Consider the following 26,559-nt stretch of genomic DNA (forward strand, 5'->3'; position numbering starts at 1 on the left):
CCCTTTTGAGACACCAGGGAGCTCGCTTGCTCTCTTTCTCTCTGTCTCTCTCGCTCGCTCGCTCTCTCTGTGCATAGGCACAAAGAAGAGGTCATGTGAGCACATGGGGAGACCCTGGCTTGCCCACAAGTCAAGAGAAGAGGCCTTAAAATGAAAGCTACCTTGCAGGCATCTTGATCCCGAACTTCCAGTCTCCAGAACTGTGAGAAACAAATTTCTGCTGTGGAAGCCCCCCAGTCTGTATTCTACTATGGCAGCCTTAGCAAACTAATATAGACCATAGAAAGAAAGTCGAGAAAACACCAAAGATTAACTAAGAGGGAAAAACCTAAGTAACAGTAGAAAAACAATGGGGCCCCTGTGTGGCTCAGCTGGTTAAGCGTCCGACTTCAGCTCAGGTCATGATGTCACAGTTTGTGAGTTCGAGCCCCACATTGGGCTCTGTGCTGACCGCTCAGAGCCTGGAGACTGCTCCAGATTCTGTGTCTCCTTCTCTCTCTGCCCCTCCCCCATTCACACTCTGCATCTCTCAAAAATAAATAAACATTAAAAAAATTAAAAAAAAAAGAAAAACAAGCTAAGGTTAAAGGAAAAAAAGAGACACAAGAAGAGGTGAGATAAAAGAGAAAGAAAATCTCCCTCTCATATCCTTCTATTATTTTGTTTTTCCTTACAAAGGGAGAGAGGTTTTGGGGGGGGGTTTTATTTTCCAAGTGGAAAGGCCAAGTGAAGAACTGAGAGATTATCCAGGGAACTGAATTAACAAAAACTCTGAATAATTCGGGGCAAATCCCTTTTTCCCCCTTAGCAATGCTTTTTTTTGGGGGGGGGGGGGACAGAGAGAGACAGAGCATGAACGGGGGGAGGGGCAGAGAGAGAGGGAGACACAGAATCTGAAACAGGCTCCAGACTCTGAGCCATCAGCCCAGAGCCTGACGCGGGGCTCGAACTCACAGACCGTGAGATCGTGACCTGGCTGCAGTCGGACGCTTAACCGACTTCACCACCCAGGCGCCCCTAGCAATGCTTTTTAAAAACCAGTATCTATAAAGTTGTCTTAATCCTTTTACTTGCCTCTGCCACTAATACTTCACCAAATTCTTTTTTTTTTTCCTTTGAGAGAGAGCACGCTGCGCACGCAAGCAGGGGAGGGGCAGAGAGAGAGAGAGAGGGAAAGAGAATCCTAAGCAGGATCTGCACTGTCAACACAGAGCCGGATGCAGGTTTCAAAGTCATGAACCATGAGATCATGACCTGAGCTAAAGTCAAGAGCTGGACACTTCATTGACTGAGCCACCCAGGTGCCCCAGTACTTCACCAATTCCAATAAAGCATATCCGACAGCTCGATTTCAAGAGCAAAGAAGAAAAAAATAATGAGCTTCTGATGAAACCATAAGAAAGAAGAAATCCAAAACTTACAGCAAACTTGTCTGAAATGTATTCTTCTAAAGGTAAAATTATGCCCAAATTTTGCTGTTGAAATGTTCAGGATGTTAAACTGAACATATTTGCAAAATATAAACTGAACATATTTGCAAAATACGGTTTTAGATAAAGTTGAGGAAACAAAACTTAGTACTTAAAAAAAAAAAAAGTAAAATCTTCCCGTAAAAAAAAAAAAAAACCTCTCAAAAATGAATACTTAATGTGTTTGTTTTTGTTTGTTTGTTTGTTTGTTTTACATTGGTGACAGATCCAAATGGTACTTAGAGTCAATTTCCTGGATGATCTGCAAACAAAAATTTTGCAGTGCACTAAAATGCCACAGCTTCTCTGTAGCTTGAAGGAGACTTAGGGAGGGCATTCGGCACATTTAAGAGAGATAAGAATGTCAGACGAGAAAACTCACGCCTTGTGTCCCAAGGGTGCTGGAAAGCAAGATCCGTTTTCTCTGCAGCTATGGTTTTCACGGTTAAATTATGAAGACAAACATTTTTTTTTGACAGAGCATTTCTTTTTTCTTTTCTTTTTTTTAATTTTTAAATATTTTTTTTCAACGTTTATTTATTTTTGGGACAGAGAGAGACAGAGCATGAACGGGGGAGGGGCAGAGAGAGAGGGAGACACAGAATCGGAAACAGGCTCCAGGCTCTGAGCCATCAGCCCAGAGCCCGACGCGGGGCTTGAACTCACGGACCGCGAGATCGTGACCTGGCTGAAGTCGGACGCTTAACCGACTGCGCCACCCAGGCGCCCCAAGACAGAGCATTTCTGAATAAAACTTGCATTTAGAGCTAGGATTCTCCTAAGAGGGAAAGGAATATCAGAACTAGAATCTTCAAAGGGCTTTGTCAAAAGCTGCCATGCCCATTTTTCCCAGTCCACAGTTCCCAAGGACCCTGGTCCTGAAGACAGTGTGGGTCTTCCCTCAGGCAGGCACAGCAGGGGACAGGGGGGAAGGTTGAGGATCAATGACATATAAGAACAAATAGGAAGGAATACTTTGTGGCAATAAAGCGGCATAAAAAATGAGAATTCTCATCTTGGTTTTATTTCTTTTACTTTTACAAAATTATCATTTTAAGACTTTCTTACAAAAAATTTTTAAAAGACACATACAAGTCACATTCAGGAGATGAGAATAATATTCCTCGAATACAAAGTCATGAAAGTAAACAATATTTCAGGTGCTAGACGGCACATACAGCATGTTTATTCACTAAGACCAGAAACCCCTGAGTCAATCACTTCTATTTTTTCCAACGCAGTATTATTGGTTGTGGGAAATAATTTGCCTGAACTATCTTTTTCTGTATCCTGTTTAGCAGCTTCCTCCCAAGTCGTTGCCAGAGGCCTTCCCATGGTTTCTGGAAGCATTAGTGACAGCACTCCACTGATGAAGGCCAAAATCCCAACAAGCAACTAGAAGGAATTAAAAAAAAAACAATAATAAGTGACACACCCAGAAAGCAACGTACCCTTCAGAATAATAATTTCTGAGCCTTTTTCAGAGGCAATAGAATTAAATTTGATGTAACAGTTGTCATTTTTATTTCCTGGTGAAATCTTTGGTTACTTACACAGAACTAGGCTTTGGTTACTTATGCAGTCTGGCATAATGGTCACTCATCACTTCATTGACCACTATGGAGACCTACTCAATAAATCCCAGTTGTGCCTAGAGTAGTACTCTTGCAGGCACTGTCCTAGGAGATGCATGGGGGAAAAAAAGTCCTTATTGCATCTTCCCGGATCCCAGAGTCTTCTAGAGAAACCCAGCAATTGAGCCTTGGGTTGGGACTTAATGGTCAGAGACTGCCTTGGTCAACCCTGTCCTTACCCCCAAAATTGGTACACTGTCAGTGTTCAATAAATGGCACAGAATGAATGAATGAATGAATGCACAAATGAAATGTTTCAATGAACCAAAGCCTACAGAATTTAGGGAGAAACCAAACAAAGGCAAATGAAAACTAATTGCTACTTTGGGGGGTAAGGATCCATCTAATTTCCTTTAAAAAAAACTCAGTATTTCTTTACTTTCCAAATTTTGACACATCAAAGGCAACCTTTTAGATTAGCACCAAGGTGTGTGCCTTTAAAAATGCAAATCACATGACACCAATTTTACCTCAATTTTTAAAATGCAAATCTATATATCTATTCTCTGTTGATCCGTAGGAGATGCTGGGTGGATTCTGGAACTAAACCTCCACACAGTCTGTAAAAATGTGTTCCATCCTTACATAATTTAAACTCGTCCAGCCAAAACTACTGCCTGGGAAGAGCCCGTAAATTAGATGGTTTTCCCGATAAATCCACATACTTGGTGCTTTTACCACCTCTGAGAACGTGAAACGCAAAGCACACAGAGCAACCATGACGTGATGCACGGCCGCCTCAACAATACACGTGGCCTTGAGAAGACAGGGCTTGGTTTTGTTTTGTGGAACACTGATAACCTAATTCTTAGAAAGACATGAGCAAGCCTAGAAGCAGTAGCAGAATTCAAAGCGATCCTCCAAAGGACGCTTGAAGGCATCTTTGGTGCCTTGAGAAGTAGCAGGTACACCCACCGAATAAGTCGAAACGAGAAATAGAATCACTGGAAGATCCCAGACAGGACCGGGGTTTTCTTTCTTGCTTGGCAGTGAGAAGAGTCCCGCAGTACACAAACCCATAGCCCTCCAGCCCCTCCTCTCTATCAGCAGAAGACCTGGTCTCCCGGCCCCCTGGTCAGCTCCCTCCAGCCCCTCCAGCCTCCTCACAAGCCCCTACTCCTCATGCCCCACCTCTCACTCCCCCTTCATCCTCTCCAGACCCCACTGCCTCCGGCCTCCGCCTCAGAAGGGGGCTCCTCTATCAACAGGCCTCCCTCCTTCTCACAGGTTTTTGACCTCTTCCTTTCCACTGGTTGTTTTCCTTCAGTAAAAACAACAGTTCTCGAGCCTCTTATAATCTCTGTACCCGCTCCTCCTGGGAACTTGTTCTTGCTACCTATGTGAACTTGAGCAAGCTACCTAAACTTCCGGCTCCTCGGTTTCCTTGTCTGTGAAATGGAAACAGCAATAGAACCTCCCTCAGAGGACGGTTGAAAGGTTTAATTAAAGGACACATTTAAGGCACTTAAACAGTGCCTGACCACGGTAAGCAGTCAAAAAATGCGATTTTATCATTCGAAGAAGCCAGAGAGGCCCTCAGCCTGGGCCTACACCGCTCTGGCTGCTGGCTCATCCCCTGCACGGCGGCCATTGCTTCCCGCTGTCCTCTCTCCCTCTCCTTCCACCCACAGGAGCCGCGCTTCCCAAGCCACAGACTCCTAGCTGCCAACCAACCAGACATTTTCCTGTCCTGGTCCTTCTTGGCCGCTGTCCTCTCCTGCCTTCCTCACCTCCTCTCTTCCTTTGGGGTCCTGGTCACCTCCCCACCTCCCTGGCTGCCGCACCCGGGCCCTCCTTCCATCACACCTTAAATGCCATCGTTCCTAGGGCTCTGCCCTTCAGTCTGCTCACCCCTCCCTCATGACTCCCACACCCACTCCCCCCCCCCAACCCCCCCAGCTCCAGACCTGGAAAGGCGTTGCCTCCCAGACGCCTCTGCCTGCCGGCCGTCCTGCAGGTGCCTCACACTCATCACACACAATTCCAGGGCGCTGTCCTTCCCCACTTCAACCCTGTGACTCCTCCTGGGTTCCTTCCAGCCCCAAGAATGGCTCTGGCATCCCTCCTGTTCCCCACCTCCGGCACAACCAACGGGTCACCAGGTCCTGCGGAGGCGACTTTTCCATCCTGTCATCTCTAAGACGACTGTAGTAGGCATGCACCTCCCTTCTGACCTCCTTTGACATCCCTGCCTGCTTTTCCAGATTTATCTCCTGACACCCACAACCCACCCTAGCTGTTAGCAATAAGCTCGCCCCCAAACCCAAACTGGCCATGTTTCTTTTTTCCTGTAAGCTGTTGCCTTTCTGTTCCCTGTAATAGGTCAACTTATAAGATATCAGAAAGCTTATTGTACATGAGTTCAGCTTAAACTCACCTTTCATGAATAATTGAGATAAAAAGCTTATGTAGTTCCCTATTAGGGTTATGGGAAATTACTAACCGCCCTATCTCTCTTCTGTAACTTCGCCTGCTTGCTAAATAGATAACTTGGGTTGCAAAACGCTCCCCCACCCCTTCTACCAAGATCTAGCCTAGACAAGACCAACATGTAAAAAGTCACGAACTCACTCCCCACGGTATCTTAGGTGTCTGACTATGGTCATTTTAAACCTCTTAGGACAAAGAACTTAAAATTGACAGGTTCCCGCCAAGACTAACGTCTCTGTGTCACAATATGAATGGCCACCATGAAATGCTGTCAATTGTAGTTGGTTAACTAAATAATGACGTACTCTGACTTGCTAAAATCCACATAAGCTCACTGCTACTTTTGTTCGGGGCCATTCTCTGCACTTTTTTCTCCTTAAGATCAGGAGATCAGGTTTGGCCCAGCCGTGAATAAAATCTTGCCTCGATTCTATTCGGTGTCTGGTGTCCCCCCCCACCCCGACAGCACCCTGTTTCATTCCCCCTGCCTAGAATTCCCTTCTCTCCTTGTCCCCTGGCTGACCCTCACTGGCTCTTCCAGACAGATTAAAGGCCCCCTCCTCCAGGAAGCCTCCCCTCTGGCCTTAGCCTGGGTTGGTCGCCCTCTCCTACAACTCGTAACTCCGGCATTCCCTACATGCAGCCCTCATCTATAGCCCTTGTCTTTGGGGCTCGGGATGGTTTGCTCTTCGGCCTTCCCCACCACACTGGACCGACGTCTTTCAAGAAGAGGCTGTTTCTCTCATCTCTGCTCCATAGCACCTAACAGAGGGGTTGGTTCAAAATCAACACTCAGTAAATCTTTGCCAAACTCAATGATGAATTCAAAACTGATATGAATTAGAGTCCACTCTTTTTCAGATTACCAGAAAACAACGGTTGATAAGAGAAGCATCAGAATGAATGATTCTCATGTGCCTCTTTTCAAAAGAGAAAGACAAACTCATCTTTTAGTTTAGCATTTCCATTCCTTCAAATGAAAATATTGGCTCCTTAGGCAGTTTGACTCCCGTAAATAAGCTGAATGAGAAATTTAATCATTTATTGTTTTTACTCATTTAAAACAACAAGCAACGTCTGTTGCATCCAAAGGAACCATATTCACAGAACAGCCCTGCAAATATACACAAGATCCTCCTGACAGGGGTCGTCTTGGGGAAAGGGGACCAGGGCGGTTCCAGGTCAGGGTAGAGGAGGGGCTCAGTTTTTTGTATTCCCTTTTGTACTGTTTGTTTAACCTCATGGGTGTTTTGCTAGTTATCGGTTTTTCAAAATACAGTAACAAAATCTGGTATTTGGTTTGAATCCAAGCTCTGTCACCTCTAAGGTATGTGACCTCGGGCTAATGATTACTTTCTATTCATCAGCCTCATCTGTAAAATGGGGATAGCAATGAACAGTATCTGCATTCTATGAAGACCAATTTTCGTGGTTTTGCATAACAAGTGCCATTTAAGTATCTGTTGGATAAAATTCAAAATCCCTCTTGACTACATAGCCCCTAATTGACTCTTACGGGTGTCTTTTTTTTTTTCATCTTCATTAGTTTTTAGTATTTTTATAGTAGCTTGCTTTTATAGATATATGTATCTTCTGTATGTTTCAGCTTATTGGTTTCAAAAACGCCTTCTCCATTTTTATCTTCTATTTATTTAACGAGGAACACAAAGTGCTAGCCTAAAGGAGATGCTTCTAGAAAAGCCCATGCCCTAAAAAGGATGGTGGGCTCTCCAAAAACACCTCCCCGCACAGGCTAGACAGCACATATCGTTTCTCAACCTCAGGGTCAGCCCATAAAATATGCTGGCATCCCAACACCTCAGTTAAGCAAACTTGACTGAGTGCCTGTTGCTGGAACGTGAGATTCCCAAAGACATCCAAAGAGCAGGTGTACCTGTGCGTGCAAGGTGATTTTTTTCAGGTAGCACCACACACTTTGTTCTATTGTGAGATTTTGTTACTGTATTTTGAAAAACCGATAACTAGCAAAACACCCATGACTTCTCTGACAGTAGTGTTGAAGACAAAGCTAATTTTAAAAAGCCAGTCTATTTGATTTAAAATATCAAATAAATTATAACGTGAGTGGCACACAGGGTGAGGGAAATGCTTTTGCTGGACACAGTTGTGGGGATACAAAGTGCCCTGTCTTGCAAGAGGCCAACAGTTTAAGGAGGGGGACAAAAACATGCATGAAGATAATAAAGCCAGACTGTGGCCGTTGGCTGGGAAAGGGGGACATATGAAATGTTACACAGACTAAGGAAGGGAGAGGTGGGGTCACGGATCCGGGTCTTTCTCAGAGAAGTTGGGTTTGCTCTGCCTCTTAAAGGGTACATGCAAGTTTAGCAAGCGGAGATGGGAGGAGGCTTCTCTGCAGAGGGGAACAGGCACAGGAGGAGAGAAGGGTGCAGAGGAGGGAAGTGGGTGAGGAAAGAAAACAGGACAGGGGCGATCTGCAGGGGGTCCATCTGGAAAGGACTTCAACATCCGGAAGAGCTTGGAGTTTAGTCCATTCTGAAGGTGACAGGGCAGTTGGGTCAGAGCTGTGGTCTGGCAAACTCTTCTGATGGGGTGGGGGGTGAGCGCAGGGAGAGGATCTGGGAGGCAGAAGGTGGGGGCAACTGAACTGGAAGCAGGCAAGCTGGGGTGGTTTTGAGAAAGAAGGGGAGGATTTGGGGTCATGGGCTGGGAGGAGAGGGGGACAGAAGCACAGGGTAAATGAAACGCTGATGCTCAAGGGTCAGGCTGGAGGCCACGGACTCCTAACCCAAAGCGGGAGGCAGAGGAGAAGGGCTCTAAGGCACTGACCCCTTCAGTCTGGGAAAAGCTGACTTCGTTTGTGAGACACCCAGGGAGAATATCCATGAGCCCAGCGGAAGGGTGGGTTTGCAGCTTGGAAGGGAAGGAAGAACTGAGAAGAGGTTACCCATGCAGGGACTGGGGAGGATAGCCAGGACGGCTCCCAGAGAGTGAGTCTAGTTAAGGGGAACCCAGAAAAAGAATGAGGAGCCTTGAGGACGAGACGGGACAGCCTAGACAGAGCTACGGCAAAGAAATTCAGGAGAGGGCACCTGAAGGACGGGGGAGAGGGCCACAGACCCAGGGCTCTCCCCCTGGTCTCAGAGCACCTCGGGCCGCCCCCAAACCCTCCCTGCCTCCCTAACCCCCCACCCCACCTGCTTCCCATCTTCTTCCTCCTCACCATGAAGAGCCTGTCAAGTTTCAGGTAAGCTGAAAACCAGGACCCTAAGCCTCTCCACCAGGCACCACAGAACCCTCCAAGCGGCAGGCAGCCTCCAGAATTGACCCTGACCAGCAGGCATGCAGCGGGAACCCAGAGGGAGGACGGACAACAGAGCTCTCCCCACGCAGCTGCACGAGATGGGAGGGGAGAGGGTCCCTCCACAATGGGCACGATTGCGGTTAACAGCTCACCAGTGGTGGAAGGGATCGACCAACAGGAAAACAGCAGCCACCACTCTACTTACCGACTGGTGAGCTGTTAATCACGTTTCTAGAAACCTCCATCATTGAATTACAGATTGGCTTCCAATGAGTAAAGAGATAGAAGGCAGTTAGCTGCTCTGCCTCTCTGCTGTCTCAGTGAGGGCTTATAAACTGACGGACACCTGTGGTAGGAAGTTCCAAATGCTGGAGAGGTAAACGCAGAACGGGGCCATGATGCTTCCCACGCGGCTCACCATGCTGCCGCTTCCCACGGCCAGCGACCTGCAAACGGGAGGAGCGTTAAGACAGCAGCCACGGGGTGCCTGGGTGGCTCAGTCGGCTAAGCGTCCGACTTCAGCTCAGGTCTTGATCTCACGGTTTGTGAGCTCGAGCCCCACGTCGGGCTCTGTGCTGACAGCTCAGAGCCTGGACCCGGCTTTGGATTCTGTGTCTCCCTCTCCCTCTGCCTCTCCCCCACTTGTGCTCTCTCTCTCTCTCTCAAAAAAATAAATAAATAAAATATTAAAAAAAAAAAAAAAAAAAAGGACAGCAGCCAGAACTGAAGCCCAGCGGAGCACAGAGGCAGCCCCTGTCTGCACGCCCAGCACAGAATAAACCTAAGAACACTTACGCTCGGCCTAATATACTTGAAAATCATTTCACACTGTTTCAAGAATCACTTGTGATCTATATCCACGTTCTGTGAAACAGTGGTGTCAACAAGCATACAGAGAGTTCAAGACCAAAAAAAAAAAAAAAAAAGATAAACCATTCTTCCTTTGCTACGCAGATGAGGCCCTTCTATATATTCATTCAGTCTAACATTGAGAATAACATCAGCCTTCTAGAGCAGGAATTCCTTTGGGGTAGGGAATGGGAATTTGGGAGAACGTAAGATTTATACCTGTGGAACATTCTATTTCAATTTTTTAAAGCCAAGTAATATCTTTTTTTAGGTTTATTTATTTATTTTGAGAGAGACAGACAGTGCGAGCAGGGCAGGGGCAGAGGGAGAGAGAGAGAGAGAGAGAGAGAGAGAGAGAGAGAGAATCCCAAGCAGGCTCTGCCCTGCCAGTGCGTGGGGCTCGATCTCATGAAACAGTGAGATCATGACCTGAGCCAAAACTAAGAGTCGGAGGCCTAACTGACTGAGCCTCCCAGGAGCCCCAAGCAATACCTTAATGTGCTTTTTGTTAAAAGTTATGTAAGGAAACCTTACAGAATATTTAGTAAGAAGGAAAAAATGTATTTTTTTTAAATTTTTTTTCAACGTTTTTTTATTTATTTTTGGGACAGAGAGAGACAGAGCATGAATGGGGGAGGGGCAGAGAGGGAGGGAGACACAGAATCGGAAACAGGCTCCAGGCTCCGAGCCATGAGCCCAGAGCCTGAAGCGGGGCTGGAACTCACGGACCGCGAGATCGTGACCTGGCTGAAGTCGGACGCTTAACCGACTGCGCCACCCAGGCGCCCCAAAAATGTATTTTTCAAGTGCATAAGTATCTCTTATTAAACCAAGGAGAGTGGCTCTAGGAGAAACCAAATCTGCCAAACACCTTGATCTTGGGCTTCTAGCCTCCAGAAAATAGATTTCTGCTGTTTGACCCAAACTTTGGTGTTTTGTTACAGCAGCCCTAAAAATTAAGACAAGTGACATCAGAACATCAAGAGACACATCCTGAGATTAGCCTTGAGTTGTATGGAGAGTCAGTGTATAAGTCAACTGCACTTGAGATTTAGAATGGTTCTAGAATAATAGAGTGTGATTTCACAAACAATTTCTTTACTATCCTTGCTAATGAAGTGTAGACAAAGCCTCCGATTCGGAAGTAGCGTCATCCTGTAACTTTCTCATTATCTCAGCGTTCCAGTAACTGCTACCGAAAGAAAGCATTTATACTCAAAGGCCAAATATATTGAAATGACATGTAAGTAAAAGACAACAAGGAAACAGAAGGAAAATAAGTAGTTCTTACCTTACCATGGTTGGATACAGCTCTGCTGTATAAAGGTAAATGAGGCCAAACGCTGCCCCTATGGCAAATTTTCCAGCCATGGTCACCACCACAGTCCAAATAAAGTAATTCTGGAAAGACATGGATTAGCAAAATAGACCATCATAAGTACTACTTTTAAACAGAAAACATAAAATCTTTAACATTATTAGTGAAAACTTTCTAACCGCCCAGGATTTTTCAGAACAATAAAAAGTTTTATTTCTCTGAATTTGTTTTGTGATCTCTACTCCTGGTCTGGAAAAGCTCTCCATCTTTTTGAAATTTAGGGAAAAGTTTACTTGTGCCTCCTCCCAGCCTTGGAGATTTCAAATTACCCAATTAGAAAAGCCATTTGCAGAGGCTGCTTTGGAATGAGACATGCCCAGATGGTCCTGGTTCCACAAGTAATTGACCTACTCCTTCTGGAAATGATCCAGCAGAAGGAATCAAAGAGCCATAAAAACAAATGGTGTCCTTTGTGACAGTAATCCTCTAGATTATAAGTTATCTTCAGAAGATAATTTGAAGGTGATAAACTGAACTATTAAAACATTTTTTTTCCTTCTTTTGGCTGATAACATTCCTCAACAGTGAAACCCCTCAGCGCCTCCAACTCTGTTTCTAATGTCCCTGCTGTGCTCCACTTCCCGCTGTGTTCACAAAGACCTCCCACATTCCATCTTTTCTCTCCTCCCCTATCTGCCAGCTGGATGTTGAGACTCAGGTGACCCTGGAGTCCCGACGTTGAGGATGGCAGCGCCTTGGTCTACCTGAATCCCTGAATGACTCCATGGAGCCAGATGCCCTCCCTCCACTTCTGCCAACAACCAGGTGCATCCACATCAAACTTTCTAAGGACGAGAAATAAATATCTGCTTTGGGAAATCACTGAGATTTGATGATGCCTCTAATAAAGCAACTAATGTCACACTGTCACCCTATGAACTATGTGTTTGCCGAATGAATTTGTTGACAGTCCCTTTTGTAGACAGTATTTGCTGAATGAATTAATGTCACTTGAAAAAACCGAAGTGTGTTGACATTGCCATGTGGGGAGAGATTTTATTAGAAGGGAGAAATTTGTAGGTAAGTGTTAGTGCCCTGTTTCTAGAAATCCCCGCCATCTACTTTCCTGTCTTCCCCATTACCACTGGGGCTTAACCACTATATAACTCAAAGGTTCTGGGGCTCCCGTAAATCTTCACCAGCTCAAAAGCAGCTGCCATCACTCAACTAGTATAGCTGCAAATTACTTTAAAAAGCAAACTAGGGGCACCCGGGTGGCTAAGTCGGTTAAGCGTCGACTCTTGACTTCGGTCCTGATCTCACAGTTCATGAGATTAAATAAATACACTTCAAAAAATTTCTTTTAAACAAACCAAAAACGGTATGGATGAAGTCCCCTCACGGTCCTCTGAGTCTTTTTACTGCATTCATATTAGTTGTGTATCAATCACTTGGAAATTTCAGGTACATAAAGAATTTGATTTGCCAACCTTGATAATTAAATGAAGTATTACTACAAAAGGAAGTCACCGGGTAACTTAAATTTCAAACAATATGCAAAACTTAAAATGCCTTGCTCTAAATGTTGAGATACTATTGCTAGATGACGATACAATCATTACAGAAAATTATAGAAGGTATTTTAAAGTATTGTTATAGTGACTATATTTTCCAAATCAAGAATGAAAATAGATTCTGATAACATTGGGGGGGGGGGAGGAAGGGAAGAAAAGGAGCCCTTTTTGACGCAAGAGTTATTCTAGGGGATGGAGTTTGCCCAAATGCAGGAATAGGAAAGTTGTTTGAGTAGTTTCTCAGTGAGAAACTGCATTTTTAGGAACAAGCTCCTTGTGGGATTTAGGCATACTAGAAATTGGAAACTACTAATCTACTGCAATGAAAAACAAGATATTCAAATTAAAATAGTCCTGAATATACAATTCATTTTATCTTTCAGATGTCTCTATGGCTTCCTCCCTCCTTCAGGTTTCTAATCAACTGTCACCTTCTCTGAGAGAAGCACACCATCCCCCATCCCCCTGGATAAAATAAAATAGTACACATGTCACACATACGTGCACACACACACACACACACACACACACAAATACACTCTATCCCTTATCTTGTTTTGTTTTTCTTCATACTTCTAGAAACTTGATTCACTGTGTGTCTCCAGCAACTAGAAGAACTCCGGGCACATAAGAGATGCCAGATACATATTTGTTAAATGAATGAATGTTTAAGATAATGATAATCACTGGAAGGCGTGATCTACTTTCCTCATTCAGGATCATTGTGTTTACAAAATGCAACACGGGCCATCTCTGGGAAGTGAGATTACGGGCTTTTTTTTTTTTTTAACATATTTTTCCTTAATTTTTTTTACAATGAACATGCATTTATGTAACACAGAAAGAATGGTTTTTTTAAAGGAAACATTTAAAAATGTTATGTATACATGCTGTTCACATGTCTGAATGGATCTTCGTACTTCCTGTCATAATATAACTAACCGTGCCCTAAAGAAAACAAAAAATAACTCACCTTGGGGATCACCATAATGACACCACAGAGCAGTGCACCTGAGAGAAGGGAGAACACCAGAACTTTTCTTCTCCCTATACTGTCCATCCCCAAGCACATGAAGATGTAGGCAGGAATTTCCACTGCACCTGTCATTGAGCAAAAGGGCTCTCTATAAGTCATGGCAACCAACTGCACAAGGGGACCTCTCCTTCTAACCCACCACCCGAAAGGAATGGTTAGCCCTCTCCCCACTTCCAGGAGCCCCCAAGAACACCCATTGACTGCCTGAAAGGCGGCAAGACCTAACCCTTTTAAATCCCCTGGAGTGAGGAGGATGTTTCCTGTGAAGGGCACTGAGGCTCACACAATCCACCTGGCACTTATCACCTGTCCCAGGGATCCTGCCCCCTACCAGGCTGTCAGCTCCCCAGTACACAGCATGGTGTCCAGAGGACAGACCTGTCGGATGAATAAATAAGTAAATTCATAGATGACATTGATAAGTTCTGCTCTTTGGTTTCTCGTGCTTGGCAGAACTAGGAAAAATTCTATATTAGTAACTTCAAATTTAGGAACTAAGTAGAAAATTCAGTGTTGGCTAGGTACACAAACTAATGAAAATGTGTGATGGGATTCAAACCTAAAAGTAAACATTTAAAACTCTAACACAAGGGGCGCCAGGGTGGCTCAGTCGGTTAAGCCTCTAACTCTTGCTTTCAGCTCATATCATGATCTCAGGGTTCGTGGGATAGAGCCCCGCATGGGGCTTTGTGCTGATCGCTGGGAGCCTGGAGCCTGCTTCAGATTCTGTGTCTCCTTCTCTCTCCACCCCTCCCCTGCTCGCGCTCTGTCTCTGTCTCTGTCTCTCTCTCTCTCAAATATAAAATAAAACATTAAAAAATATTTAAAAATCTAACACAAGGGGCACCTGGGTGGCTGAGTCGGTTAAGCATCCAACTCTTGATTTCAGCTCAGGTCATGATCCCAGGGTTTGTGGGATCAAGCCCCGCGTGGGGCTGTGTGCTGACAGTGGGCAACCTGTTTGGGATTCTCTCTCCACCTCTCCCCTGCTCGCGCTCGCTCTTTCTCAAACCAAATAAATTGACTTGACAAAAAAAAATCCCCTATAGAACAAAAACTTCCTCTGGCCTCTTCTTACTGCCCCACAGCAAAAGTAAAGAGCTGGATCTAGTCCATAACTGACTTAAAAGCTCTTCTCTTGCAAAACCAAAGTTTGCATCGAAGATCCAGAGCAAAAAAAGCTATGTATCTACCAGCCACAATGAAACAGGGAGCAAGCTCGACCCAGCTGCACAAACCCCACAACCGCCCTTAGGAAACTGCCATCTTTTCGCAGCCCAGATCTTCCATGTAATTCAGTCTTCAAATTCTTTGCTCCCTCTGCAGCTCGCCTAAGCTCGGGACACAACCGGGCCACCACCTCTTAGGAGTGACCTGCACTTGTCCTTGCAACTACAGAACACCACAAACACCTGGAGAGGCAGGTGTGCATCTATCTGTACGTCTCCCACAGCTTCTGAACACGTCACAGGGGTAGATAACATATTTTCGGAGTGAACGGTCTTAGTAGTACGTTAGAAACTAAACTCAGTTGCCGCTGCTCAAAAACAGTGGCTCAGGCAAAGGCAAAAAATAAGCCGCCTTTGACAGCCGGTCTCTCCGTTTCACTGAAATGGAAAACAGACACCTCTGGAGGAAATGCCTCCCTTCCACAGACTCTGGACCCTGTGATAAAGTCCATGCTTTCAGGCCGGATCAGTTTGTACATCTGTTACTCTACTCTTTTTTTTTTTTTTTTCAAGACTTTATCAAGCACTTTTCAAGGTCAAATAAGAGACAACGATCCACAAAAGAGCCGCATGGGAGTAGCCCTGGCTTAGTGTCCCCACTTTACAACGGAGATTAACTGCTTTGAGCGGAAGAGTAAGTGACAGCTCAGGGACTAGAAGCAAGGTCTTCAGGAGCCAAGACTCCTCTTCTGCAGCCTCCCTCCCCCACTGCCCCCTCCCTGCCTGACTCCTGGAGTCTAGCAACGCTTGGGCAGCAACTGTGAAATGGCTGAAGAGCATTTAAAGTACCCTACACTGGTTTTCCTTGAGTTGTCACTTCAGGATACTGATACTACATCTAATTTTGACAGTGTCTGGTATATAAATGGAGCAAGCAGTGAGGCCCAAGCGTCACGGGATTAGGACAATCTGCCATTACTTTCCTCACTCTATAATATATAATCTCTCTAATCACTCAGGCCCAATTCCGCTCCTATCCCCGGATGTCTTGAAGCTACTGAAGCATTTATCACCCACAACTTGAGCTGAAATGCCCACCAGCCCCAGCCCATCTCCGGAGATAAAAACTCGTTCAAAAATTTCCCAGCGTAGGAATTTCAACTAGAAGCACCTGTCAGCAAGAGGACTTCTGGGAAGGGTGATGACAGGAAAAATCCAAGACAGTAGAGAATATAAAACCATGTATATTTATCTTAGAGACATTTTTATATTTAGGGGATGTCCCAGTTTCTTGAGAATTTATATCTCCATTAAGAGATATAATTTATCTCCAATTAAGAAACTATATCGTAACGATCTAAAACTCCAGCTTGCCAAAAGCGTCCCTATGTCACACCCTGCCCCACTTGGTTCTCCTGCCATTTGCTGCCCTGTCCTAGGAATTCTATGTCATTTCTCAACCCGGCACATAGAATGGGTTTGAAATCAAGCCGGACTCTGCAAACTTGTTGGCTTGCCCAAAAAGAGAAAAAAAAGGTTGTTTTTTTTTTCTTTTCTTAAAACGACTTCTCTCATAATTCCTGCTGAGCTCTAATAAACAAACACAGAAGTGTCATCAGAGCACTTTAATGAGAAGGGATGATATCTATGTGCGAAAATGTAAAAGCGAGACTTTCTGAGGATAATATCAAATGCAGGCAGCCTATGTGAAAATAACCAGGAGTCAAGGCTAGACAGACAAATATAGGTTTCTCATATTTCTCTCATGTTTGGTCTGAATTTGGTCGACCCTAGGAGTCATGCCTCAAGATGTCACAGCGAAATCTGGATCCACTTTAACCCGCTATACTAAAATGAAAGAGCATGACAACGAAATTATAGTTGCATTTAAGTGATTTTACTGCCTGAAATGCCTAAATTAAGGACTTTTGAAGGTAGAAAAGACACCAGAAGATCTCTAAGCCATATTAAGTTTTAAAAGGAAAACAAATTACAAAGAAGAATAAGCAGTGAATGATCTCTTTATCTGCACAAATGTCTGGAAATGCACAGAAAGAGATCTAAAAGGGCGCAAGCCAGACGTAATAGATGTTACCTCTCAAAGACAGTTCTGAGGGGATGGGCTTCCAGGAAGGAAGCAATCAAGGAGCAGAAGCAGGGAAAGAAGAAGGGACTAAATTCTTCTGACTGTTTGCATTATTTTGAAAGAAAATATACACTTGTGTTCCGCTATGTAAACCCTAAAAGAGACCATAGTAATAAGGTTGGCAGTATTGTTCTTGGTAGAGAACGGACAATGAAAACACACTAAAAACATGGTAGAAATGTCACTTCATTGCTACACTTACATATAATTTAACTACTTACCCATGAGGAAGAGGTTTAAATATTCATTGCCTCCTAAGTTAACAGAATTCAAGGAGAAGAAGTAGAATCCCAAACACCCAGTGAACCAAATCAGCCAAATAGTAAGGGTCCTTGTTCCAACATTCCAGTCATAAAATAGATCTAACAGGTTGTGCTTCTTAACTTCAAGGGGTTCATTACCAACGGGACCATTTAGATCCAGTGACAACAGTTCTGACAGCTTACAGGAGCGTGCCCTATTCCACTTGGCAATTGTATCAACTACTTTTTGTGCTTCTTCACATCTTCCCTCTGAGAGAAGCCAAAAAGGAGTCTCTGGGAGTATCCAACAGCACAGGACAAAGGGGATAGTCACTGTGGAGAGGACCATCTGATAGATCCACCAGGTCCTGACAAAGTAGCCTGTCAAAGCCACCACCATTGTTCCAACTGCAAAAAAGGAATGCATCTGGATGCATGCCCACGTCCGAGACTTCATGCCAATAAATTCCGTCACATAGACAAACACCACCACGAGATAGCCACTTCCAGACTGAAAAACAAAGCAGGGAGGGTGGTCCAGATTTAAGGTCATATTTATAACTGCTAAGGGGTCTGATCTCTCTGTAAATCACACATAGGCAAGAAAGAAAATGACAAAAATTGTTTTCTGAAAGCCATAACACATTTATAAAATGGTGTTTCATCCAATCCATCCTTCTTCTTCAAATGGGTTTTTTCATTCTTCCCCCCACCCTTGCTTCCCCAAATGGCCAAACTTGAGAGGTTAAGTATGAGATAAACGAGTGGATATGTACAACACATGTTAGACCCTACCTCTTGTTTCACGTAAGTATTCCTCTACGGTGTGAATTTATTTCCCAGTTAATGTAAATGTGAATGTGCATACCAATTTACCTATATACAAGAGGCCCTTATTATTAAATCCAAAATTGTTAAATGGGGACAAAAAATTATGGCAACTGATGGGAAGAAAAAGATTTGACTGAAACTTTTTTTTAACAGGCAACAAAAGAAAAGAGTAAGCAAATTGGACTTCATGAAAATTAAAAACATCTGTGCATCAAAGGACGCTACCGACAGAGTGAAAAGGCAATGTATGGAATGACATATTTGCAAATTATATATCTGATAAGAAATTAATACGCAGAATATATAGAACACTCCTAAAACTCAACAGCAAAACAAACAATCCAATTCAAAATGAGCAAAGGATATGAATTGTTCCAAAAAGATATACGAATGGCCAATAAGCACATGAAAAGATGCTCAACATCACTAACCATTAGGGAAATGCAATTCAAAATCACAATGAGATACCACCCCATAACCATCAGGATGGTTACTATAAAAACAAAAAAACAAAAACAAAACAGAAAATAACAAGTGTTGACAAAGATATGGAGAAATCAGAACCCTTGTGCACTTTTTGGTGGGAATGTAAAATGATACAGCTGCTGTGGGAAACAGCATGGGGATTCCCCCCTAAAAACTAAAAATAGATTACCATATGATCCAGCAGCCCTACCTTGGATACATGCCCAAAATAACTGGAAGCAAGATCTCAAAGAAATATGTGTACACCCATGTTTGTAACAGCATTATTCACAATGGCTAAAATGTAGAAGCAAGCCAAGCATCCATCGACAGATGAATAGATAAGCAAAATGTGGTATATACAATAGAATATCATTCAGCCTCAAAAAGGAAGGAAATTCTGACACAGGCTACAACATGCATGAACTTTGAGGACATTATATTAAGTAAAATAAGCCAATCACAAAAAGATAAAATACTGTATGATTCCACTTATATAAGGTACCTAGGATAGTCGAAATCATGTAGATTTCATGGATGTAGAATGGTGGTCGCCAGGGGCTGGGTGGAAGAGGAAATGACTTACTGTTTAATGGGTATAAGAGTTTCAATTTTTGCAAAATGAAAAGAGTTCTGGAGATGGATAGTGGTTTTGATTGTGCCACAACATGAGTATACTTAACATGACCCTAAATGTATACCTAAAAATGATTAAGATGGGAAATTTTATGTTATGTGCACTGTTGGTGGGAATGGGAAACTACAATTTTAAAAATCAGGGAAAATTATTTTGAAATTAAGCCTATCTTTATCAAAAATTAGACCATAATAATATTATGTGATCATTCTTGGAGTAAACAAAGAACAAATCAAATGATGGATTTTTTTTTTTGTGGGAGGCATGATGAAAGGGTTAGAATTTTTCCTACAGGATTATTTCACATTTGACTTTTATAACACGAATCATAAAGTTAATTTTTGCAAAATTATTCGAAAGCCAAAGGCATCTCCTAATCCTTTGATATTCAAATCATACTCTTTTGAAGGCTCATCATGTCATTGTCCTGTGGACGTCAATTTCTTCGTAAGTTAACTTGTCTATCTCAGCCACATCCCAATTGGCCAAGGGATTTGGGTAGGATTCAGTTTTCCCCCATTGCTTTCAAAGACATTTTGTAATCAAACATCCTTTGTAAGACCTGCAATTTCACCTTGCATCAGAGAGTCACAAAGAGGCTAACTAACCTACAAGCAATTTCCTGTGACAGAGAGGATGACAATAGTAGTAAGTAGGGGTGTGCTTAGTGGGGCCTCCACATTAAAGTTCAGTTTAATATTTTTGTGACAACAGCCTTCATTTCTCCATACAGCCTTATAATTGCAACACTCAGACAATGAACCCTGATAATGAGGACTCCCACATCCAAGAATCTTGTTGTTTGGTAAATGTTTGCTGCTGTTACAGTACCCAAAGATTGTGATAATTGTAAAATTGTAAAATTGTAAAATTGTTAAATTTCTCCATTAAGTTAAGCAGTAACATCAGTCCATGACAAGTTTTTTTTTTTTCCATATTAATTCTTGAGTCCACTCCCACTTCCTATTGGTTACTTCTGTCATTGGGTTCAGACAATCTGTACACAACTGCCTATATTATCCCCAAAGACTGCTTGGATCCCTTCACACCTGTCACCTCCGCTGGTAACACTCTGTTCTTCACATCTACCCTGACCCTATACCCACAGAGCAGCCAGAATGGTCACTTCGCCACACCTGAACCCCTTCAGGAGATTCTCACAGCCCTTAAGAAGTCAAGCAAACTCTTGATCACCCTCTAAGCCTCTGCCTAACCATCTCCCTCCCCTTCAGCCTCATCAAGGTATTTCACCTCCTCTCTACTCTCCAGACGTCTGGACCTTTCATTCCTTCTCAACTTAGGGCCTTCTCACTTGCTGCATCTACCTGGAACATTCTTCTCTTACCTGTCCCTCAGAACTAAAAAGCCCTGACTCTCCAGACTCTCCACTGCTCCCCCTGCCCCACCCCAACTGAAACCACTCCATTGTCTCGTCTCCATTGTCAACATTGTATTTTTGAAGATGGCCCATCAGTGTCTTGCCTTCCCACCACACTGTAGGGTTACTGAAATGGCCTGGTCTGCTTACTTAGCATTACATTCTGTGGGCAGATCAATAAATGTGGTGAGTAAATTGGTCTGTCTGCATCTTCCCTACTCAGAATTCAACCACAACAACATTTCGTGTGAAAATCAAAGACAAGAGCCGCAGAAACTTAAGGTCACATTTTACAAATGAATTCAATGAGTGGCTTGTTTTCTCAGCTCTGAAAACAAACACTTTATTTGCAAGACTGAAATAGCTATTTTCAGAACGTCCTCCAAAAGAGGACCTTCACCCTCTCCCATACCTGTGCCTCTGGAACCATCATTCCCACCAAAAGGCCTTTTATCAAATCTCATCAGTTACAGGGCCATTTCCTCTTACTCTGCCCTCAGTGGAGACAGACTGCTGTTGTTACCTTTTGTATTAAACACTCTTTACATTCCTAAATATATAATTACTTTTTTTAAAGGTGCCACACCTCCCATTCTCCTAAATGTTTCTCTTTTTATGCATCGCCCCTACTCTTGGTCATCTGTGTGGCTTCCTAGGAACTCTTTCCAGCCATCAGTGAAGACACCGAAACTGAACACAGCACCTTGCTCTGTGAGGGGCTGCAGTGACCTCTTCTGAGACCAAAGTCCTTGGCTTCTCGCTGGACCCTTGGCTCATATACCCTGGTGAGAGGGGATGCACCCCCACCTCTGTGTTCAGCAAGGCCACATGTTCCTCCCACAGACGGTAACTTCACACCATTATCCTTGACCAGTGACCTCCAAATAGAGTCGCTGCTGCTGTCATTTGGCAGCTGGAAACCTGTCTGGAAGCCTCACCAAGTGTGGGGACGCTTCCTCACTGGCTGGTCCACTTCCTATAATAGTCGTTACCAGAAGGAAGGCCTGTTTCGTGACAGCTGCCATACTGTGGAAGTTTTCTTTAATCTCGTTGAATCCTGATCACAACCAGGTATCAATACCAGTGAAGCAGGTATTATTTTCTACAGTTTATAGATTAGCGACTACGGCTCAAAGAGGACAACATGTTTGCCCAAATAAGACAAAGCGGATATTCAAACTATACGTCCCTGTTCCTCATAACAGAAAAGCCAAATGCCTCTGGCTTTCATTCCTACCGTGCATTACACAAACGACTTTGTTTACACCTTAAATGTCTGTTTGGCCCATGTGTGCAGGCCCTGACCAGGCCCATAAAATCGCTCAGAAAGAAAATAATGCCTTAGTAGTCATGGAATGTGGGTCATGTGCCAGGCATGGAGTCAAACAAAAAGGTTCTGCCTAGTAAGCAACCATTTTTCATTTTAATGAGTTTCATTCAAACACAGAGCACTACTATTCTGCAGAAAGACTTCTCAGTGGAATGAACAAAGATCAGCCCCGGATCTCTCTCACCACATTCTAAAGGACCCACACTCAGAGAGAGTAAGGTTTAATATGAAAATACTGCAGTAGAATTAGAGGTTTAAGAAAAGCGCCCCCCACAACTCACCATAGCGAGGAGAAAGCGTGCGATCATGAAGCTGTAATAATCGAATGAGAACGCCGCTGCAAGGCCAAATAAAAATATGCCAGTGCTTGTGGCCCACAAGACAAATCGTCTTCCTATCCTGAAAAACAAGAAGCACACAGCAGAAGCAGCAAGGTATGGTTATCAGAGCTTAAACATCCACTCCAGTTCATGAAAGTGAGCGTGATCTATGTGTTCAATAGCTTCTGTATTGATTGTTGTCATCCATTCATTCATTTGGGGGAAATCACGAGTTAACGCAGGATTTCTTCAAGAGGCCAGTCTTCAGTGGGGAGGCCTCTACCTAAGCCGCTCATATACATACATGATCACCCTGGGTGATGCCCAGAGGGCCTCCTAACCCAGGATTGGTGAGGGAGAGTGGGGGGATGTGTCCTTTCGCTCAGAGGACTTCTGCTCTCGGATCTGTCGGATCATCTTCCGTGTCAGGCTGGCTGTGCCCACAGGGGTAAGTCAGCTCTTGCCAGGCCCCTCTAAAAACAGAGCTCTTGCCACATTCTGCTCCTAAGAATAAGGTGCTTACCTGCCCTATTATTTTCACAATTGGGAGGGGCATTTCTTTGTCTGAAAAGCAAACAAATCATATTCCCGACAGGTTTTTAAAAATTGAGATACACTTCCCATAAAATCCAATCTTTTAAAGTATATAATTCAGTGGCTTTTAGTATGTTCAAAAAGTTGTGCAACTCTCATTACTAATTCCAGGACATTTTCATCACTCCAAAAAGAAACTCTGCACCCAGGAACCATCATTCTGCCTTCTCTGCTCCCTCCAGTCCCTGACAACCACCACCCTACTTTCTTTCTCTGCAGAGTTGCCTGTTCTGGACATTTTACATTAACGGAGTCATACAATAGGTGACCTGCTGTGTCCAGCTGCTCTTACTTAGCATTGTGTCCTCAAGTTTTGTCTGTGATGTAGCATGTCTCAGTACTTCGTTCCTTTTTGTGTCTAAATAATCCTTTATGGCTGTATCACATTTTGTTTATCTATTCGTCAGCTGACGGACAGTTGGGACTGTTTCCACTTTTTGGCAATTGGGCATGATGCTGCCACGACCGTCTGTGAGCAAGATTTTGTGTGAACTTGTTTTCCCTTGGGTGTATACCTAGGAGTGGAGTTTCTGGATCATATGACAACTCTGTTTAACATTTGAGGAAGTGCCAAACTGTTTTCCAAAGTGGCTGCCCTATTTTTACAGTCCCACCAACAATGTATAAGGGGACCAATTTCCCCACATCCTCAACAACACTTGTCTATTATTGTCTGTCTTTTTTTTTTTTTTAAGTGAGAGAGAGAGAATGCGGGTGAGCAGGGGAGAGGAGCAGTGGGGAGAAAGGGAGAAAGAGAGAGAGAGAGAGAGAGAGAGAGAGAATCCTAAGCAGGCTCCACATTGTGGAGCCTGATTCGGGACTTGATCCCACAACCCTGGGATCATGACCTGAGCTGAAATCAAGAGTTGGACACTCAACTGACTGAGACACCCAGGTGCCCCACTGTCTTTTTGATTACAGCCATCCTAGTGCGTGTGCAAAGATATCGATCGCATCGTGGTTTTGATTTACATTTTCCTTAATGATTAATGATGTTGAGCATTTTTATATGTGCTTATTGGCCATTTGCATATATTCTTTAAAGAAACATCTGTTGGGGTGCCTGGGTGGCTCAGTCGGTTGAGCATTCGACTTCGGCTCAGGTCATGATCTCGCGGTCTGTGAGTTCGAGCCCCTCATCGGGTTCTGTGCTGACAGCTCAGAGCCTGGAGCTTGCTTCGGATTCTGTCTCTCTCTCTCTCTCTCTCTCTCTCTCTGCCCCTCCCCCGCTCATACTCTGTCTCTCTCTGTCTCAAAAATAAATAAAAACATTAAATTAAAAAAAAAAAGAAATATCTATCCAAATCCTTTGCCCATTCTTAAACTGGGTTATTTGTCTTTTTATGTTTGAGTTGTAAGAGTTCTTTATATCTTTGGAATACTGGACTCCTATTAGATACATGATTTACAAATATTTTCTCCCTGACAGATAATTTTAAGGCAAAAGAATATAGTCCTGAGATTCCAACCAACACGTTTGCCTGGTAGAACAGAGGATATGTAAGCAAATAAAAACTGTCCTCTGTACACGCTCAGCCTTCTCTGCTCCCCCCACACACTAGTAGGGATGGTTGGTCCTACATGTGCATGTGCTTCAATCTCATCTGAGCCCTGAATGCCATTTCAAACCTTTTACCCGTCCCCAATCAACTTCCTCGACCACCCACAATGTCTCCACCACCCATCTCCTGCAGAGAACAGAGACCATCAAAGAGAAAGCCCCACAACCTCCTATTCTGCCCACTTGTCAACACAACCTGAATCTGTGTTCAGCTTTCTCTTCTTCTCTCCTCTCCAGGGACACACACACTTTTCTCTCCAAATACCATTTTGCGATCTTTGAATTGGATCATGCCTCTTCCCACCTCCGCTGAGAACTTATTCTAACAATTACTTTTTTTTTTCCTCTATGTTTCTCTCTCCTCTGACTCTTCCCTTTCAGTTTAAGTCTTTTCCAACCAAAGACAAGAACCGCTGGATCCCATCACTCCTTCAGCCTCATTGCACCTTGCATTTCCTCCACTGATGGCATCTCTGAAAGGAGTATCTACTTCCTCAACTCCTACATTTCCTTAGCCATGACCACCAGGTTGCAACTGGCTTTTCTGAGATTGCTCTCCAGTCACCAGGGACCTCCAGGTTGCCTCTCTCAGTCCTTATTTGCTTACCTTCTCTAGTGCCACTGGCCACACCCGCTCCTGCGGGACCGCTCTCCATCAGCTTGTAGAACCCCACCCTCCAGGTTTGGCTCATATCACCCTGGTGGCCTACCTGTCTCCATGCTGGCATTTCCTCAAGTCCACCAAATTATGTCGGTTTCGAAATGCCTTCTCAGGCGCCTGGGTGGCTCAGTCATTAAGCATCTGACTTCAGCTCAGATCATGATTCAGTCTGGATTGGGTGAGCTCGTGCCCCGCTTCAGGTGAGCACGAGCCCCGCTTCGGGTGAACCCTGCTTTGGATGGGTCCTGCTTCTCTCTCTCTCTCTCCTCCTCTGCCCCTCCTGGGCTTTTGTCTCTCTCTCTGCCCCTTGCTCATTTGTGCTCTCTTTCTCTCTCTCTCTCAAAATACATACATACATACATACATACCTCCTCAATATGTGTCCATCCTTCCCTCTCTGCCCCTCCTGCTTTCATTCAGACCTTCACCATTTTCTACAGCCCTCATCCTCAGGGCCTCCCACCCAGTCCTCCTAACATCACACCAGTGTACCCTCCACACTGCCCAGAAATAAAACAATCCCAGATGCGGTTTTGCATCACTTGGTTTATCCATCCTATGCTTCTGCCAAACTGACCTCCTCACAATTCCCTGAATGTGCCAGGCTCTCTCAAGACATGAAGCTGTTCCTTCTCCCTTAGAAAGCCTTCCCCATTGTGTGTTTAAAAGCCAGGTCAAGGGGCACCTGGGTGGCTCAGTCAGTTAAGCGGCCGACTTCGGCTCAGGTCATGATCTCGCGGTCCATGAGTTCGAGTCCCATGTCAGGCTCTGTGCTGACAGCTCAGAGCCTGGAGCCTGTTTCAGATTCCCCCCCTCTCTCTGACCCTCCCCCATTCATGCTCTGTCTCTCTCTGTCTCAAAAATAAATAAACGTTAAAAAAAAAAAAAAAGCCAGGTCAAAGGTGCAGCCTTTTCTGACCATCCTCTGGGGTCTCGTGGCAGAAAGGAAGAGACAATACAATATAGTAGTTAGGTACCCGGGCCTGGGTTCAAATCCCAGCTCTGCTGCTTTACTTTCCAGGTTGACCTTCTGTCCTTCCTTTTCCGCACTGGTATTTAAAATAGGGCCAATGATGTTTACCTCACAGACTTTTTTAAGTAATTACATGAGATAATACACAAGACATTTAAAATAGCTCATAGAAAATGGTCCATAAAAGTGAGCTATTTTTTTTCCATTATTTTAGAGAGAGAGAGCAAGTAGGGCAGAGAGACAGAGAGAATCCCAACCAGGCAGCACAGAGCCCAAGGTGGAGCTCGACCCCACCACCCCAGGATCATGACCTGAGCCAAACCAAGAGTCAGATGCTCAACTCTTGTGGTTTTGATTCACATTTAGTGCTGTCGAGCATCTTTCCATGTGTCTGTTGGCCATCGGCCTGTCTTTGGGAAAACATCTATTCATATCTTCTGTTCATTTTTTAATCAGATTGGATGGTTTTTTCTGGTGTTGAGTTGCCTAAGTTCTTTATACCCTTTGGATATTATTCCCTCATTGGATATATCATTAGCAAATATCTTCTTCCTTTTGTTGATGGTTTCCTTTGTTGCACAAAAGCTCTTTATTTTAGTGCAGTCCTCATAGTTTATTTTTGCTTTTTTTCCCTTGCCTGAGGAGACATTTCTAGA

At 44.0% G+C, this 26,559-nt stretch overlaps 1 protein-coding gene across 12 annotated transcripts in view; it reads right to left on the reverse strand.

The window, feature by feature from the left end:
* Positions 1 to 2,471: 2,471 nt before the first annotated feature.
* Positions 2,472 to 26,559, reverse strand: part of SLC22A16 (solute carrier family 22 member 16) — a 42,370-nt gene continuing 18,282 nt past the window's right edge. For 7 of the 12 annotated variants that reach the window (XM_011282527.4, XM_023254249.2, XM_023254250.2 and 4 more), the window contains exons 3-8: positions 22,076 to 22,193; positions 17,133 to 17,664; positions 13,534 to 13,661; positions 10,960 to 11,069; positions 9,166 to 9,265; positions 2,472 to 2,864 (exon numbers count right to left, since the gene is read on the reverse strand). In XM_011282527.4, coding sequence (XP_011280829.1) covers positions 2,655 to 2,864; positions 9,166 to 9,265; positions 10,960 to 11,069; positions 13,534 to 13,661; positions 17,133 to 17,664; positions 22,076 to 22,193 — 1,198 coding nt within the window. In that variant the 3' untranslated portion in view covers positions 2,472 to 2,654. Of the gene's footprint in view, positions 2,865 to 6,009; positions 6,554 to 9,165; positions 9,266 to 10,959; positions 11,070 to 13,533; positions 13,662 to 17,132; positions 17,665 to 22,075; positions 22,194 to 26,559 lie in introns of those variants that run through there. The other 5 variants (XM_019831077.3, XM_019831078.3, XM_019831080.3 and 2 more) reach the window with 5 other exon arrangements.

The sequence above is a fragment of the Felis catus genome, chromosome B2, assembly GCF_018350175.1.
Source record: "Felis catus isolate Fca126 chromosome B2, F.catus_Fca126_mat1.0, whole genome shotgun sequence".
In the NCBI taxonomy this organism is placed as follows: domain Eukaryota; kingdom Metazoa; phylum Chordata; class Mammalia; order Carnivora; family Felidae; genus Felis; species Felis catus.